The sequence below is a fragment of the Microtus pennsylvanicus genome, chromosome 11 (genome assembly GCF_037038515.1).
Source record: "Microtus pennsylvanicus isolate mMicPen1 chromosome 11, mMicPen1.hap1, whole genome shotgun sequence".
Classification (NCBI taxonomy): Eukaryota; Metazoa; Chordata; class Mammalia; order Rodentia; family Cricetidae; genus Microtus; species Microtus pennsylvanicus.
Genome location: NC_134589.1, coordinates 77669606 through 77688369, shown reverse-complemented (window position 1 = coordinate 77688369; position 18764 = coordinate 77669606). Strand labels below are relative to the sequence as shown.

Sequence of the window (18764 nt, the reverse complement as noted above, 5' to 3'; positions counted from 1 at the left end):
AGTGCCCCTATCATGGTTGTCATGAAAATTGTTAGTTTATATCCACAATGTTTACTATTGTACATAAAGGAAAGTGATAACTCTTAGTGAAAGTTGCTAGTTTTTTCTATTTTCTATGGTCTACTTCTATCTTCATATAGTATTCCATTCTATTTATATGATCCCATTTATTTTTTCTTTCTAATCTTATATAGACATTTTCATTTTTAATTTTCCTAAATGGTGATGAAGTTAGTATTTCCAGATTTTTTTTGTATGCATTTGTACAGTTTTCTCTAGGATACCCATCTAGAAGTAGAAACACTGGATCCAGGGACAAATGTACTTTCAACCTACCCTCATAAAGTTAAATTGCTTTCAAATGTATAATAGCAATTTGCAAATGAAAAGTGTCTGTTGTACCTCGTCTTTGCCAAATCTGAAATTCACTAGGCTTTAATTTGTTTGCCAGTCTGGTAGTGTGACAGTTGCGACTTCATTGTTTTAATTTGATGATTACTAATGAAGCTAGGAGTAACTTTGTATGAAGCCACCTAGGTTTCCCCTTCTGCTTCTATTATTCATTTTCCTCCTGGGTTGTTGATCGTTTCCTTTACTGAATTTGGATACATACTGATGTGACCAGCATCCTCACCCAGACCCTCGTTCATTTTCCATCTTCTTCAGGAGACACACATTTTAATGTGCTTCAGGCTCACACTCTTCTGTCAAATTATTGATGTCGTTGTTTTTAGAGTTTCTTCCATGCCTCAGATTTACAAAGCCACTCTCCTGTGTTTTAAATCCACCCTTTTACCTTCAGGAAGGTCTTTAATATACCTTGAATTTACTCTCTATGTTGGATAAGAGGTGAAATGTGTTCACTTGTTATTACTTATTATTACTGTTATTACTGTTGATACTTTGGTTATCAAAGAGCCCAACATTTGTTAGTCCATACCTCTGTACTTACTTAAAAAGCCATATCTGTCAAGTGTCTAGTACCATGCATACATTGGATTATTATCCTATCCCATGGCATGTATCATTTGTCTATTATCCACCCTGATGCTGGTACTTGCTGTCAAAGTCTAAGTCCCTTGAAGGTCTTTAAAAGATAATTTACAACTTTGATTGATTGGTACTGTGCATTATAAATCATAGTTAGGACATCCACTCCTAGTTGCACAGGTCTTGTAAGTCTATGGAGGACATGTCTAAGACCCACTGCTGCTCAGAAGAAGAATAGATTTGACTCAAAATAGCATTTTACCTCTCTTATCAACACATCCTTTGATGTCTCATCCTCCAAACCCATCATACTTTCTTCTACCATCAGGTGGTCTCATACTCCATACCTCCTGCTGCCCTCAGAAACTGCCGCACATGATTCTGTGCTTAGCAGTAATCCACCTCGCATCGGTGGGCAGCAAAGCCATTTCCCTTACTAATGGTCCACAGACGGAAGCGTTGCCTAGATACAATATTTACAGCCTCAGCAACTGGAAAGGACCTGTGAGAGAAACCATTCTGTATGAGACGTAAGATGCCAGGAAATCCTCACCAACTCTACGAGGAATTACAAACATGGAAATACATTTCTCCTCAACAGTCCATCCTTTCATGAAAGGACGAAGTGAAATTACTGGAGGTGAGGGGAGGCAGTTGAATATACACATTTATTTACCTTAATTTCAATTTGCTATATCTAAAAAAATAAGCTGAGAGGTTGCTGATTTTGTGCCATGGATCAGTGAAGTCTTCATAACACACCAAAACTGGTTGACTGGATACCAAGTCCCCTGGGTATCAGGAAATGCCATTGGGTCAGTGTCCCCTTCCTTAGCCAGAATGTAATAAGAGTGGATTTCTGATACCCAGGATCTCTGACCAACAGTTGGAACTGCAATGAAATGGGAAAATTAAAGTATTGGAGACTGAGTCTTTGAGAGGTTATAGTTCCTGGAGGTCTAGGCATCATACCTAAGCCTCCATCACACAGTCTAGCCTGGGCACATCCGCCGTCTTCCTGTAGGCTGCTGATTATGGGTAGACTCATGGTTATTTGCTTTCTCTGTCTCCTAGAATCTTGCCATGCAGGTCAGAGGACTAGTTAAGTGGTAAAGTCTTCTCTACTTCCCTGACATTTTATTATCTGTTTTCTTCTCTTGTTGCTAGGTTTATGATGTCATCATAGGAGATTCTTACTCATGTTCTCTTCTACAATTATATAGACCCTCTTCTAGGGCCTTACAAGTTTTATAGGTTTAAAGGAGAACCTCGTGTGAAGGAACTCTGATTTACCTTTGTAATGTAAAAGATTATTTGTTAAAAAAATTCTCTTAGGGTGATCACAGACTGTGAGGTAAACATACATGTAATTCTGGTTCAAAATAAGTGGAAGAAGCAAGGGCCCCAATGTATAGGCTGAGTAAGGGAACTGATTTGCTTCTATTGTTCATTGTCTTTGTGGTGTGTAACAAACCATCCAAACTCTCTTCATTTTTATTATTATTGCAAGAGTATATGCACCTATATGTACATAATATTATCTATGATGTGTTATCATTAATCTTATTCTAGAAGAAAGGGAAATTAGAGTCATCTGCACAATATGGACAACTTCAGACTTACCCACATTCATACTTTCTAAGCCACAATCTCATCGTATATGATAATTCAATACAAGGGCAAACTCATTTCTAAAGCTCTTTAACTGACCTAGTCTATTCCAGTTCCAGTATATTCAAATATTAAGCCATTCCTAAGAAAAGAGAAGCTAAAGGCTTACAGATAAATAGAGAAGGCATATGAGAAAGGAAAGCTAAGAAACAGCAAAAGCTCGTGAACTGTGAGCAGTGAGGCTTACTCCGGGTCTACTGAGGAAGGGCTGGCTGAGACACAGGGGGCCATCCTATCGCTAGTACTTTAGCTGGAGTCCTGAACAAGAGTCAAGGGTTTGTAATCCTGAGCAATGGGGACAGGTCACAAACACTTCCCCAATAATTGCTCTATCTCAAAACTCCAATCACTCTTAGTTATTGTGATCCCGGGGGTCAGAAGTAATAAGATCATAGTAACTTTGGTAAAAGCTTTCTAACAGGTGTCAGCAATGGAGAAAACTAGTTTTAAGTTTGTTGTGTAAAGGGAGTCAATAATAAAAACTTCTAGGGAGCAAGTCCTTGGTGAAGTTGTACTGAAATGGATTTCACATGGTTTATTGATGTCAGTTACTATAATCTCTGAGCTGTTTCATTCCAAATGTCTCTTGTTATCCTCCCAAAATGGGGTCCCAAGAAATAGTCAAAGTCTCGAAGTCCTTAATCTCTGGTAATTCTAAACAGGAATACTGGAGAATTGCGTTCCCCTTTTAGGAAGAATCAGTATCACACAGACATAACTGACCTCAAAGGACCACTTGGGGAAGAGAGGTGAAAAGTAAGGATCCTTTTCGGAGAGTTTCAAAGTCATCACACAAACCCAGTGCTGCTTAGCGCTGATCACTGTGCCTAGGAAGATGTAAAAGGATGATTGATCCCAGGGGGCTCGGGGGTAGAGCGTGACTGTTCCCAGGGGGCACTGAGGTAGCTGAGTGTGACTAACATGTAGACGCTCTCAGTTCAGAAGAGCACATACTCAAGTAAACAAGACTAAGAGCTAAGTTGGGATAAGAATAGAGTACAATAAGTCATATCAAGGATCAATCATACTTTCCAGGAGAATAAACAAGGATGAGCATTGGGAGTGGATTGAAGGTGCAGAGAGCTGGTGTTGATGCTGAGGAAAAGAAGTACACAAAATAAGAGGAAAAGAAGAGGAGAGTACTAAGTAGTACCCTGTCTGAGGGTAGAAGAAGGTACTAGGTACCAGAAAGAATATGAAAGGGCCTCCCAGGATCTCATGACTGATGAGTTGAATGAATAAACCAGACAGCTTGATTTGGCTTACCTTGGCACTAAGGATCTCCATGAGGACCAGACGGAGCTCTAATCCCATGTCCTAATAAAGTTCAATTTCACTTCTCCTATGGCTTCTGGAATTCCTAGGAGATCGAGTTTCCTTGTCAGTCTGTGGCTGTACTAGACAGCATTTGCTGTGTTTCTTTCCCTCACCTGATTTTCTACATGGTCCTCCTTGTATATTTTCCCTTGCATGGTCCCACACCTGGGGACTGCTCTTCCCAATCAAACAAGATTGTTTGAGGTCAACAAGCCTATGCTGTAAGGTTTTAAAAACAATTATAAAGTCACATGGAAGGACATTATATCTTCTTAGCATATCATACATTTTAAGGGAGCATTTCACTTTTCTGCCAATAGTCACCAATAGCTATCACGTTAATTATGATTCCAGATGTCTTTACTAGAGAATTCTCCTCCCCTTTATCCTTTTCTTATCCTGTCTGTCTCTTCCGTTCTCCCTTTAACTTCCTCCCCAGTGTATGGTCACAGAGCATTTCTTCACTCTGGACACAGCAATTCAAAATCAGTGTTTCTCACTTCACTTCACAGGTCCAGTCCTGTGTTCTTTGTACTGAAACAGGCATCTAGTTCATTTGTCCTTGGTAAGGCTCTTCTCAGATTTCCTGCCCCGAGCTGCCCCCACCTCCGAGTTTTCTGGGTATGTTTATCAATGTGTACCTTGTTCCACGTGTTTGTCGAGCATGGTGCATTGAGCCAGTCACTCTGGCCTCCTGTCTTTTAATTGCTTATAGCCCTATGAACTTTGAACACCTTTTTCCACCCTTCAGCTAAGCACTGATTCATTCCACTTCTGTGAGCCATTTATTCCCCTTTAATTAGACACAACTTAATTATTTTGCCATTAAAACAAACCAAAAGAACCTATAAAGCAACTTTTAAGTGAAACTCCATTTCTTCCTCCAGGCATATTAAAAATGAAATTATTCAGCTCATTTTACCTGTCCTATACAAAGAAAAGATTGGCTGCATTGTCTTTAAATTTCCCCTGATCTTTTATCTTTCATCAGAAAGATAACTGGGAAATCAAGGTTAGACTAGGGAGGGAAATTGGAAGCAGGCAGCCACAGTTCTCAACAGACAGCAGACACATGAATGTAGGAGACAGCGTTCCTTCAGGCTTGCTGTGTGGCAACATCTGTGCACTGCCTAACTGGGTAAGTGTCTCATCTCTGTCCCCATATCTCTTTACTCAGAAAACTCTTAGGTAGGATGGAAAGCAGAGCTTCCGAGTTGCCTGTTCTGGCACTTTCTGGATTCATGCTTGGCTCCAGACACCCAACTCTGATTCAGAGAATTACCAGTTCTACCTGTTCAGGAATCATGCATGTCTTCCATCTTTTAACAGGTTCTGGTGCTCACTATTAGCCATTTGTTCAATTTCCCCCACTGATTTCCCATCCAGTTACTTTGCATGTGAATACAGCCTATCTCTCCTCCAACCATTTCATTGGCTAAAGAGCCGTGCCTTCTGCAGCATCCTCTCACAGGATAGCCAATTCTTTCAGAAAATCCATAATGGCTTTGAAGAAATGTCTAATATTTGGAGCATATATGAATTTTCTGTTGTCTGGTTACTAGTAAACTACCCCAGGTCAGTGTCTTTAAGGGCTGATCTCTTGACTTCAGATTTGGACGACAGCACTCAGATATCATGGTGGCAGAGTAAAAAGAGAAATTCTAGAATATCTATTGACGGAGTCACTAGAGACAGGTGTGTTGTGTCCTGCTGTCATGTTCCACACTGCTCCAGCGGGTCTCACTGAAATCAGTTTCTAAAATCCCATCTTCTTCCAAGGCAGTCGGGATAAGGCCACAAGGCTGGGTCTGGCTATGGAAATTAGACTATGAGCAAGGTGCTATAGTTAACTGCTGGGTCCCTGACCTGGCTATATTTAAAGCCACATGTTGAAATGATAAGGAAGCGGGAACTTGGATCCCTGAGTCACTGGATGGAGAATAAGCACCTCTACTTGAAAAGTCTTCGCAGGTTGTTCTAAGACAATAAAAGTTACTTCTCCTACCTTGACTCATATGACAAGCAGCATGAGCAAAGAATGTTCAAGAAAGGGAAACAACCGGAAGTCTAGGCGCTCACAAACAGTAGCATCTGGAGGCAAAGAGCCAGAAGGAAAGAGGTAGGCAAAGGCAGCAAGTGGCAGCAGAGATGACAGTGGAATCAAAAACCTCGATCTTAAGCAATCATAGTTACCAAGCTGTAAGAAGAAAACGGCCATGGGCTGACTTCCACATTAGAACAGTAATTCTGGAACTATATAAAGGCTGGTTACAAATGGAGTTAGAAAGGATGCAAGGGATAGTTTGAAGCCAATGGGTATGTAAAATATTTAGGAGGCAAATATGTATAGAACTTAAAAACAGACTGATTATATGGCTGCTAAATCATCAAATATAGACCCTATAATAGAGATGGGGGTTACTAGGTCCAAATGAACTTCAGAGACAATCTGAGTTTTGGGAACATTCATGATGCAATACCCAGAATGCAAGACAGAAGGCCGCATACTTTGGTCCAACTGATGAGAGTGTTGATAATCCCAGGTGGGAGGCCAACTTGCTGGGTAGCAGGGACATCATGAGTTCTAATGAACTTCAGAGGTGGGGTATAGTGCAATAGATTGGACTTCGTGTCTGTTTAAAAATGATTTTCTCTTGAAAAGCTGTTGGCGTAAATTTTTATCAAAAATAAAAATTATTAACTCAAAAACTAGTGATGGCTAAGCACAGCCTGCTGGTGATGTTTGGAGTTTTGGAGGTCCCCCTTTATTATCTTCTCTAGGCTTGTATCCTTTGGTTAATTTCACCTAAGGACTCTACTCTTTCTTTTTCACTGTCCCTTCATCTTACCCCAAATGCCCTCTTCTCTCCAACCAAAGACAGCTCTGCCTTCTTCACTCTGCATTCGTTCTAACGTGCTATTCCCTCCTCTGTTAGACAGACTTCGCATATGGCATCCTAATCATCTGACATGCTTTGTGATCTGTGGTTAAGGCACATTTGCAGCTCCTGCTCTTCTCCCTGGGAAGATTTCTAATGCTGAGGAGATGGCTCTGTAGCTGAAGTGTTTGCCTTGCAAGCATGAGGACCTGAGTTCAGTTCCTGGAACCCCCATCAAAAATTAGACAGGCGTTTTTAATACAAACTGTAATTCCAGAGTTGAGTGGCAGAGACAGGAGGATCTTTGGGCTCCACCAAAAATTTCTACTTACCCAGGCATTATTAGGGATTATTAGGTCTTTGACTATTACATTCTCAAGAAATCATTATTGACCAGGTGGGTCTCAGAAGCATAAAACTACCTAGGGTGTCTTTCCAGTGCTGATTTCTGTCTTCTAGCATACACTTCTTAAAATTCAATCATTATTTCTGAGTATGAAGTAAATGATAAATAATAAATTAATGATGTGATATAGTCTAGGTTTAAAACACTTGAATATAAGTGTGTGAAGGGGGAACATTTTGGCTTCCAATAAACATAGCTTTTCCTAAAAGGAGACTAGAAAAAAAATAAGAGGTTCCAGAGAACAATCATTCTGCCTTCCCCTGCTGACTTCTGTCTGTTCACCTGTAAAATAAACAAAGGCTACATAGGAAGAAAGTAACGTCAATCAAAATAAGTTGGAAAAAAAGCAAAATGAATAAGATTGCTTTCTTGCCAGTCCTCTGACCTACTTGAATGTTTACATAATGAAAAGAACCTAGGCTAGCTGAATTTTAATTTCAAGGCTAATGAAAACCTGCTGTTGCAGTTGCTTTGACCTTTCTGTGGGAGTGGAAATCCCCAGAAGGTGATAGGTGCTTCCTCTCTCTTGGGAGCAAGCTTCCATGTGAGAAGAGCCAAGGCTTCACCAGACATCATGATGTTTCTGAAGGTAGCTAGCTGGTCCTGTCATAGACCGATAGTTTTTAAGTTTTTATTTTAATGGATTCTGTTCCTGTTCTTGCCTATTTAAGACATAATAAACACATCAAACTACTTAATTTCTGTTATCACTGTGTTTATATATAGTCAACATCAACATTGAAGCCTCAAAATCAGTTGACTTAGATTCTATCACATTTGGTTAAACAAATGGTATTTGGGCAAGCTGGAAAATGGAAAGATTATTCTAGAACAATTATAGTTTGGGGTAACTGATAAAATCGTTGATTTGAAGCTACACCAGCACATTTATTTCAGACTCTTTTATATAAGGTGGATATTGTTTGCTAAGTAGGTGTTGAATAGAAAAGTTTGTTTGTTTTTATTTTCTTCTGAGATTTACACATTTAGCAATCAGGGCAGAGTGTTGTGAAAATTCATGTTTCCTGATGTCCAACTTTCTTGTATTCTAATTCAAATAGCAAGGTAGTATACAATCTATTAAGAAACATAAGGTGTGTGTGTGTGTGCGTGTGTGTGTGTGTGTGTGTGTGTGTGTGTGTGTGTGTGTGCGCGCGCGAAGAGGTTGGGAGTGCGTGCATGGGCACACATGTACATAAACACACATATATATATGGAGGCCAGTGGTCAGCCTAGAATGTTGTTCCTCAAGATAGCCGTCCATCCTCTTACTATTTTGTTGTATTTTTTTTGTTGTTGTTGTTTATTGTTTTTCAAGACAGGGTTTCTCTGTGGTTTTGGTTCCTGTCCTGGAACTAGCTCTTTTTATTTTTGAGACAGAGTTTCTCGCTGGAGTCTGGGACTTGCTGCTTAGGTTAAGGCTGGGTGATCAGCAAGCCCTGAGGACCCTACTGTCTGTCTCCCTGCTGCTGAGACTGATTACAAGTGTGCCTCACATAGCTTTTTATGTAGGTCCTGGAAGTTGAACCCAGGTTCTCATGATCACACAGAAAACCATTCATAGACTGAGCTATCTCTCTGGCCCAAGAAATTGACTTTAAATGAAATTTTATACCTCTTCTTTCCTCCTCATGATCCTGGACAGCTTCTACTTTTTAGTACATGCTTTAGAAAGTTGTAATGTGAAAAAGAATGTCAATCCCTGGCCTTTCTTATTCCCCCTTTTCTTGGGTTACGTCCCATTCTTTCCAGTATGACTGCTGCTTCTCTGAATCCTTACCTGATCCACACGCTTCTCTCTCACATCCCTCCCTAGCCGCCTTTCATTGACTCTCTGACCTCACATAAATCCCATCTCCTAAGAAATAAGGTCACATCCTTGTTGAGTGTGATGTCGCTGCTCAGCTTTCCTCTGCGAGCTCGTTTACCCTTGTGTTTGCTTCTATAAACATGTGCCTAAAATGTCTCCACCACTCTAAGGTAACTTCAGGAGAAGTGTGTACATGCGGACTTAATCACCCTCTTAGAACAAAGATCCAATGGGCATATGTTGAGTCCATGAATAACTAGTCGACTCTCTAATTGAGAGAATGGAATTTGCTAAAGCCGAAACAAAAGAAAATGAAAACGAAAGAAATTGAGACCAATAAAAAATGTGAGGAGTTAAGATCTGAGAAATGGGATTCCTACCGAATATAATGGTCCACCTCATCAGAATGCCCCTCCCTCCATTATCTAGAAGACATTCTGCACAGATCAAAATAACTCTGGTACTTCAAGGCAGGGTGACTTTGTGTGCAAACTGATAACTCTAATAAACTTGATCCTTGAGTTTACTGGTAATGGGAGGCACCATTTCCAGAGGTGGAGATGGTGACTTTAGAGCAAGGAGGACCTTGGGCCGTCAGGAGTGCCCTTCCCTGCCATTCTGAGCAGTCATAAACCGCACCTCAGATAAAATGTGACACGGTCCTTGCTTCCTGTTCCACTGTCGGGAAGAAGAAAATGATTGAGAGGAACAACAGGCTGGGAGGTGACAGAGCTGCCGGCCAGCCCTCAGCCTCAGCCCCCAGCTCACCCTCACGCTTGCAGTCTGCCCCCTCCACCTCATCATTCTTCTCCCTAAAACTCTTCAGGACTCCCCCGTCCTCTTCCTCACAGCATAAAAACTCAACCAGCCTTCTGACCCAGCGTGGTCTTTCCAGGCCCAGCCTCTGCCATTGTTGGTGGCCAAGCTTTGTGATCTCTGAAGAAAAGGCTGATAGATTTCTGCTTCTTGATCCAGCCATCTGCCTGCAGCACCATTCCCCCTAACATGCCTAACATTTCTCTTTACGTGCTTGCTAGACAATGCTTTAAAAAATGTTGCTTTCCAGGGACCTCCTCTGATTCTGTAAATCTGTGTGTGCCCATGCGTGCCTGTGTTCATAAGAAACACACTTTTATGAACCACTGAGATATGTTGCCTTTAAATAGTTTAGAATGAACTTTTTAATAATAAGAATATTGTTACGTAACTGATACACTTACTGAAAATAACAGAAGTAAGATGATTAACATTATTAAGTCACTACACTACTTAATATGCATTTTGTTCTCAAATTTTATCCACTTTGTAATAATAGTTATATTTTCTTAATTCATGGGAGCAATTATTTATTTCTTTTGGGTTTGTTTTCTTTTTTTGTTGTTGATGAGACAGGGGCTTGCCATGTATCCCAGGCTGACTTGGAACTCTAAATTCTCCTCATGTCTCAGTCTCTTCAGTGCTACAATATTAGCCACCATGCCCTGCTCCTTATGACTCCCACCCTCAGTCCAGAATACCAGCCAGAATCATATTCTATTTAACTTCCTTTTCTTGCATGCAATTCTAAGCTTTTCTTTGATCTTTGAAACTTGAAAAATATAGGTTGGTGATTTTGTGAACTAACCTCTAATTTGAGAGTTCTTTTAATAATGTTTCTAACTCAGTGATGTCATGTTCTCTTTATATCATATCAGAAAGGCACAAGATGTCAAGATTTCCCAATGTTATTATTCTTTAAAATTAAGAAGATATCCAATTCCTTATCAAACTTTCCTTCATTAATTTGCCATCCCTTTCATATTTACTCCCTACCACTACTGCCACCAAACTGCACAACGCTGAGGTTTAAATCCAAGACCTTCATGTATACAAGGAAAATAACCTCCAAATGAATAACATCCCCAGCCCCCATCCGTTTACTTTTAAGGAAGATTACTGTACTTCTTTCTTTACATAGTTTTAGGAATTGAATCTAGGGTTTTACAGATGCTAAGTAAGCCTCTACCACTGAGCTGCATTCTTCATTGAATTGAATCCCTGCTTTCAACTTCTGTTCTGTGGCTGACCCTCATTAAGTTGCCCAGGCTAGCCTCGAACCTACTCTCTATCCCAGGTAGCCCTTGACATTGTTGTCCACTTTCTTCATTCTCTTGAGTATCCAGGATTATGGCCTTGTACCACCAGGCCCAGCCTGTTGTTATAAAGAAAATCAGAGTATAACTTTGATAAAGAGAGTTTAAAATTACCCCACAAAAAAATACCTGCATCACCTACATCAGTCCAATCTCTTCTTTTAAAAGGATCTTACCACCCAAAAGAGAGAGGTCTCTGGTGTGTATAGCATTAGCCAAGGCAAAATTTCTCATTTGCATTTTCAACTCTGCTCATGAATGATCTTTTCATTCCCTTGGCCTTTGCAATAAAAAGGTGCCCGTGAAATGAGTATATCTTCGCATAATAAGAAAAAAAGACACACTATTCTTTCTGACTTACAAAATGTCATAATATTGCTTTTGGTCCCATTATGATGGGCATCTGTAATTGCATTTATGTTCTTATGCTTGCTTCAATGGTTTATGTAGTCTCTGAAGAGCTCTCTGCAGCCCTGGGGTCTGTGGATTGAAAAATCGTTCAGATTGATTAAAGCATGAAGAGAATGACGGTGAGGGTCGGGTCATGCGAACATCAGGAAAGTAAAATATTACCATTTAAACTACAAATGGAACTTTTTTTTCCATAAAGGATCAGATTTACAATGGAAGCCTGGGTTGTTCATTGTAAGATTAATAACAACTGACATTAACTCATGTATTTATTCAAAAGAAAATAATCTTATGAGCCCAGTAAGTGAAAAAGACTATTATATACAGATTCTAACTTCACAAAGTACGTCTTTGAGAGATTTACTTCTAGGACTTCGAACAATATTGCTCAAGAGGAACCGTGAGAGTTTAGTTGTGCGTTCTTTTAAAGAGCCTGGCAGCTAGAAGATTCAGAGTACAGCACCATCCTCCACAGTTGCTGCTTACCTTTGCATCCTGGTGACCAAAATTACCCAACAGAAAAAAACCTCAGCAATGAAGACTCCTCTTTGCTCATGGTTTTGGGAAATCCAGTCCATAGTTCCTTTGCTCCATGACCTATTGCCATGACCAAGGCAGCTTGAAGGAATCATTTAATTTGGCTCCAGTTCCAGAGCAGTAGAGTCCGTGATCATCATGGCAGTGAGCATGATGTAGGCAAGCAGACATGACATGATGAAGCTGTGCCTGAGAGCTTACACCCCTCTCCACAAACAGGAAGGGGGGGAGATACGTTATGTAACCTACTAGGCTTCCATTGGAGTTGCTGTATAGTTGAGAATGACATTGAGATGCTGACCCTCCTGCCTCCATCTCCTGAGTGCTGAGATTACAGATGTGTGCCTCTACACCTGGCTTATGTGTGACAGAACCCAGAGGCTCATGCTTGCTAGGCAGGCCCTCTGCCAACTGAGTCCCACCTCCAGTCCCATTTATTCATCTGATGCCCTGCTCTGAAGTCTTACAAGGTTAAAACTTTTGTATCCAAAGAAATCTCAAAGACAAAAGAGCTCTTGGGAATGGAATACATGTGACATGAGAACCGAAGGAGGGAGCTCTGAAGGGAAAAGAGCATGGGTACAAAGAGCATGCAGGAGGGGGCCCAGTTGCAACAAAGCAAGGTGATGTATATGGATGAAAAAAATGTTATCATAAAACCTATTATACAGTATGCTACTTTTCTTAAAAACTCAATTAAAAGTAAAATGTAAACATCTCTCAATTTGTCCTAAAATATGTCAACATAGTTTTATGTGCTGCCCAATTTTTTCTTCTCAAATTTCTTCCTACATGGGCAGGGTTAATATATTGACTATTCTTCCAGAGGACCCATGTTCAACTCCTAGCACCTCTGTAGTGACTAACAACTGTCTGTAAATCCAGTTCCAGGAAATCCAATGCCTTATTCTGGCCTCTACAGGCACTGGACATGTAAGTGGTACACAGACAGACATGCTGGCAAAACACTCATACACATAAATAATTTTTAAACACTTAATTACATGAGAAAAGGATGATAAGAATGCCTTTCTTCGGTTTTTAAAAGCTAACTCATTTTGTAAAGGTTTATTTTATTTAATGTGTGTGTGAGTGTGTACATGCATACCTAGTGCCCACAGAGCCCAATGGAGGGTATCAGATCCCCTAGAACTGGATTTGAATGTAATTATGAGTCACCTGATATGAGTGTTGGAAATTGAATTCAGGTTCTCTGCCAGAGCAGCAAGTGCTCTTAACCATAGGCCACCACTCTGGCCCATCTTCCTTCTTTTTATGTGGGGAAGTCAAAGATGAACAAGGTAAACGGAGAAATTTTACCATTAAGAATGAAAGAGGGCTCAAATGTAGCCCTTCAGCATCCCATCCTTGCAGACAAGCTTTGAGTTTTCTACAACTGCACCAACCAGGCGGTCCACACCTGCCACACCACCGCTATTACCTGCTTTCACAACCCTGATGCTTGTCTAGTTGTAGATTGTTTTTCTTCTTGTTTAATACATCTGACCCCAAAACAGATGCATTGTAAGGACTGGTCCCATTTTTCTAGACAAATAAAGACATATTTCATAGACAAATAAAGAGATGCCATACTGTGTTTTCCTCCTTACTATAGTGTGTCACTCACCTCTCCTGACCACACCTTCCTGTGTGTTTTTAGACCATTGTTCCTGTTCCTGGAAATGACTCTTTCCTTGGATTTTTCTTGGCTACGGTGGAAATGGCGAACGCCAAATGGCTTCCCTGAATCCCCTTCAGAAAGCACGCCTCTGCTTTCTCCGGAGATGAACCTGCAGAGCTACAACCCAGCAGAGCAGCGGGTGGTATACCCCAACAATGGCATGTGTCACCAGGACTGGAAGAAGGTCTCCAGGAGGTACCCAGGCAACAGCATCTGTACAACCAAGTACACCCTACTCACCTTCCTGCCCCAGAATCTCTTTGAGCAGTTTCATAGGTATGCAACAAGGTCCTCCAACTATACACACTTTAGCCTAGTATTTGCCACTGAGACAAACTCAGGGAAGCTTTTCTCTAAGCAGCCTCCTGTAATATCCACATGCATATATGAAACAAGCTTCACTCATTGACCAGGTAATGACTTATCTTGCCATGTGTTGGGTGGTAAGCATACATGAGGGAAAAAAGGAAATCCGGGACTCATTGTACCAGCTAGTGAATGAGACACATGTTAATTTTTAAATTATCAAATTGATTAAAAACTGTAACCAGAAGGAATACTTGCAAGAAGGGAAATATGATGCTGTTTTACAGTGAGAATTTGACCTAATAATGTCAGCAAAGATTTCCTTGAGGAAGTAGCAATTCAGATATGACTGGTTGAAAAGATAGGTCCCTGGGTAGATAACTCACATGGGCATGGGGGGCTAAAGTGTTCACTGAGCCAAGTTTGAGGACCAGAGTTCAGATCCCCAGCACTTCTCAAAGTGTGAGCCAAGTTTGAGACTGTTTACCTATAGTCCCAACTCCTGGGAGAGGGAGACTGGGGAGCCCCAGAGCAAAGCTGACTAGTTTAGATTAGTGAAATCAGTGAGCTCTTGTTTCAAATAAGAGACCCTACCTCGTTATGTAAAGTATAGAGTGACTGGGGAAGACTTCAAATGTCAGCATCTAGCATGCACACATGTATATGCTCTTGCATAAACAGGTGCACCCATACATATGTGAACACATTGCATATAACACATACATTTTTAAAGGAATAAAAATAAAGAAATGGGTGAAAGGAACCAGGAGAATGTTTCTACTGACATAGTCACATGAGCAAAGGCACTGTGGCAGAGGAAATGAGAGTCACTTAAAAATTTTGAATGTATAATCCATTCGTTTCAAACAATGAACAAAAGCACTAATTATAAATCAAATATATGCTTAAATCACAAAATCTATTGAAGTTTATGACGTTCATCAGCTGTCATGCTTCAGAACACTTTAGTGTACACAAAACCAATTTTTATAACATTTATAAGAGTCCTTTAAAGTGGACAGTATGATATTATGCTATCTTTGCACAAGAGAGAACAAACAAACATCAGCAGGTCCATGAATTAGTAAATCACAGAGACAAGGTAAAGGTGTGGCCACCAAGACTGATGGCCTGAGTTTCAATCCCTGTGACCTGGAAGAAGAGAATCCATTCCTGCAAGTTGTCCTCTGAGCTCCATATGCACACTATGGCAAAGGGCACATGCATGCTTGTGCACACACACACATACAGAGAGAGAGAGAGAGAAAGAGAGAGAGAGAGAGAGAGAGAGAGAGAGAGAGAGAGAGAGAGAATAAATAAGTGTAATTTTTAGAAATACATAGAATTCGCCTTCAAAGGCTTTACTACATTGTTTGACTTGACACTGAAAGATGTATTTGTTTGGGTTAAAGCCACTAACTAGGAAGAGATTGGAAGAGTATGTTTTTCACCACCTGGGTCTCCACTCACAGCTTGCTTGTCTCTCCAGGTGGGCCAACCTCTACTTCCTGTTTCTGGTAATTCTGAACTGGATGCCCTCCATGGAAGTCTTCCACCGGGAAATCACCATGTTACCATTGGCCATTGTCCTGTTCATCATCATGGTCAAAGATGGCATAGAGGACTTCAAGAGATACTGCTTTGATAGAGAGATGAACAGCGCCAGCATTCAGATATACGAAAGGTAAGGGGGCTCTACCACTGTTCTCGCTCTTGTAAACAGGCTAAATAAACTCATCAGCATATTTAAGGGACTAATCTTTACTTGAGTATGGCTTTTAACTTTAGTTTGTATGTGCGTGTGTGTGTGTGTGTGTGTGTGTGTGTGTGTGTGTGTGTGTTTGCCACAACATGCAAATAAAGTCCAAAGGTCAACTTGTATGAGTTGGTTCTCCCTTCTAGTATATAGGGTCTGGGTGTTGAACTGAAGTCATCAGACTTGATGGCAAGCACCTTTGTCTACTAAACTAACCTCATATGTTCTTTTTAAAAAACAATAATATTTTTAAAGTACTACTTTTATTTTTGCCATTATAATTTCATCATTTCCCCCTTCCTTTATCTCCCTCCAAGCCTCTTTATATACCCCCTTGCTCTTTTTAAAATTCATTGCTTTTTCTCATTAATTATTGTTACATGTGTATAGGTGTGTGTGTATGTACATATTCCTAAACATAATCTGCTCAGTCTGTCTAGTGTTACTTTGTGTATGTTTTCGGGTCTCACCATTTGGTATTAGAGAGTCAGTTGGAGAGCTCTTCCATGGGAAGACCCTCATTCCCACTCTCAGCACTCCTTACTTGCCTGTAGTTCTTTGTACAGCACTGAGGCCTTGCAGACTTTCTCCAGGGCATGTTAGCATTGTCTGTTGTTGTTCTTGTTCAGCTCAACTTTGAACAATCATGTTGGTGAAACTTTATGGGTGTAGCTTCTGACACACTAGGAGACTTCCCAGCAAACTCTCTGATCATGTGGCTCTTACAATCTTTTCACCCCCATTATCCCAGGTACTCTGAGCCTTAGGTGAAGGAATGTTTTGTGGAGGTATCACACGGGACTGGGTATTCTGATTGGTTCTGGTTTTGCATAGTGCTCTCCTGCTGTTAAAAAGAGAAGATTCCTTGGTGATGGATAAGGACTACACTTGGATGTGGCTAAAAAGACAAATATTTAGAGTATAGTTAGGGGTTATGCTGCTTTAGTGAAGTGGCAGCTGTAGGATCTCTTCCAACATCCATGACTTCACGAGCCTTGGGTAGTTGGCTACGTTTCCAGTGGTGGGCATGATTTCCATGTTCTTGATGGGACTTAGTCCAATGAGAGAACTATTAGTTATTAGCAAGATATGCATGGCACTATTACACGGTAAGCGTTATTTGTGCCATACTGGTCATTGTTGTGGTTCATAGATATTACAGATAGGTAGGCCTTTTGGTTGCTTCTTATTTAGGAGCTTGAATGGCACCTTCTGGTATCAAGAAACCTAGTCCTCAGGGAGGGCCTTGCAGGTCAACTTTAGCTCAAGGATCTTGGGCCTTTTGTCTAAAGTGCATGATGTCTTCATCAATAGGGATTTACCTTCCACCTTTGGAAGTAACCTGTTATGTTCAGAATCTCTGACCAACAACTCAAAGGAGGACTTGCAATGACTCATGTTGGGGGTTTTGTTAGATGCATCTTCTTTGGCTTTTGGAGATAGCATTGTCAGCCCAAATAAGAAAATTTCATTTGAACTATCTTAGTATATTTATACAGAGACTTATGTGTGCGGTAAGGGTTTTCTTATGTAGATAGTGAAAAGTTCCTTAGGACTTTTTCAGACATTAAGTTTTCTTAATTCAGTGATTCTCAGCTGGGTGTCATTTTGACACACACCTCCTCATGAATATGTGGTGGTAGGCAGGATACTACCAGCATCAAACAGATAAAGGCTAGGGGTATCAGGTTATGTCTTAAATACACAAGACAGGATACACACACACACACACACACACACACACATATACATATACATACATATATATATATATATATATATATATATATATATATATATATATAAACTAGTCAAAAATAGCAGGGCTGATGTTAAAAACCCTTGATATAGCTCATGGAAACCTTCACAGACATTGCATTGTTAAGATTGGGCTAGATGTCCAAGGATTAGACTCTAAAATGATTAGATCATCACAGGAGACTAATTTCCTAAGAAGCTCTTTTGATGTTGTCAGGTGATGTTGCACAAATTAAAAAAAAAAAAAAAAACAGCCAAGCTGTTTTTAAAGCTGGAGAGTGCCGTGGCTAAAAATCCATTTTGTTACTTAACATGGTAGGTTTTAGGACCCAGAATTAGTGCACCTGTGTAGGAAAGGAAGCCACCTGTGGATGACTCCTACATTCCAACAGGTGGAGTCTCAGCCTGGCAGAAGGAAGTAGACACACACCCGTTCCTGACCAGCTCCTTCCTGATCAGAGTTCTCCCACACTCATTTCAGCCCGGCTTGCTGTCTTCCTTTCTTTCAGTTTTTTAAACTGTTGTTTACTGGTAGGTTTGAAACGAGAGACATTTTATTTTCAGCACATTAGGCGAGCTGTAAAAGATGCTCAGTAAATTATGAGAGAAGAAGAAGTAGGGTTGAACAGAGATGAGGAAGGAAGGGAGGAAAAGGAGGAAAAAGAAAGAAGATAAGAAGAGGGTCGTGGTCTCCAACCTACCTTTCGAAGGATGGCCCTACAAAGAAAACCCCAACCGCCACTATCGCGGGAACCAAGTCAAGACCAGCAAGTACACAGTGTTGTCCTTCATACCCAAGAACCTTTTCGAGCAACTGCACCGCTTTGCCAATCTCTATTTTGTGGGCATCGTCATTCTGAACTTCATTCCCGTGGTCAATGCGTTCCAGCCAGCGGTGAGCATGATTCCCATCTGTGTCATCCTCGCCGTCACAGCCATCAAGGATGCCTGGGAAGACTTCCGGAGATACAAATCTGATAAAGTCGTCAATAACCGAGAGTCCCTGATCTATAGCAGGTAAAACTAAGAGCTCTGGGCAAGTCTTGCTGGTGCAGCCTAACTTTCCCTGGCTGCACCCCCTGCTAGCACAGGGGATGGTGGCAGGGGTTC

The 18764-nt window shown here is 40.7% G+C and overlaps 1 protein-coding gene across 2 annotated transcripts in view; it reads left to right on the top strand.

The window, feature by feature from the left end:
- Positions 1-18764, top strand: part of Atp10b (ATPase phospholipid transporting 10B (putative)) — a 223183-nt gene that overhangs the window by 110317 nt on the left and 94102 nt on the right. Inside the window, exons 5-6 of one of the 2 annotated variants that reach the window (XM_075941300.1) lie at positions 13814-14110; positions 15630-15824. In XM_075941300.1, the coding sequence (XP_075797415.1) occupies positions 13836-14110; positions 15630-15824 (470 nt within the window). In that variant the 5' untranslated portion in view covers positions 13814-13835. Of the gene's footprint in view, positions 1-13813; positions 14111-15629; positions 15825-18140; positions 18672-18764 lie in introns of those variants that run through there. The other variant, XM_075941299.1, reaches the window with a different exon arrangement.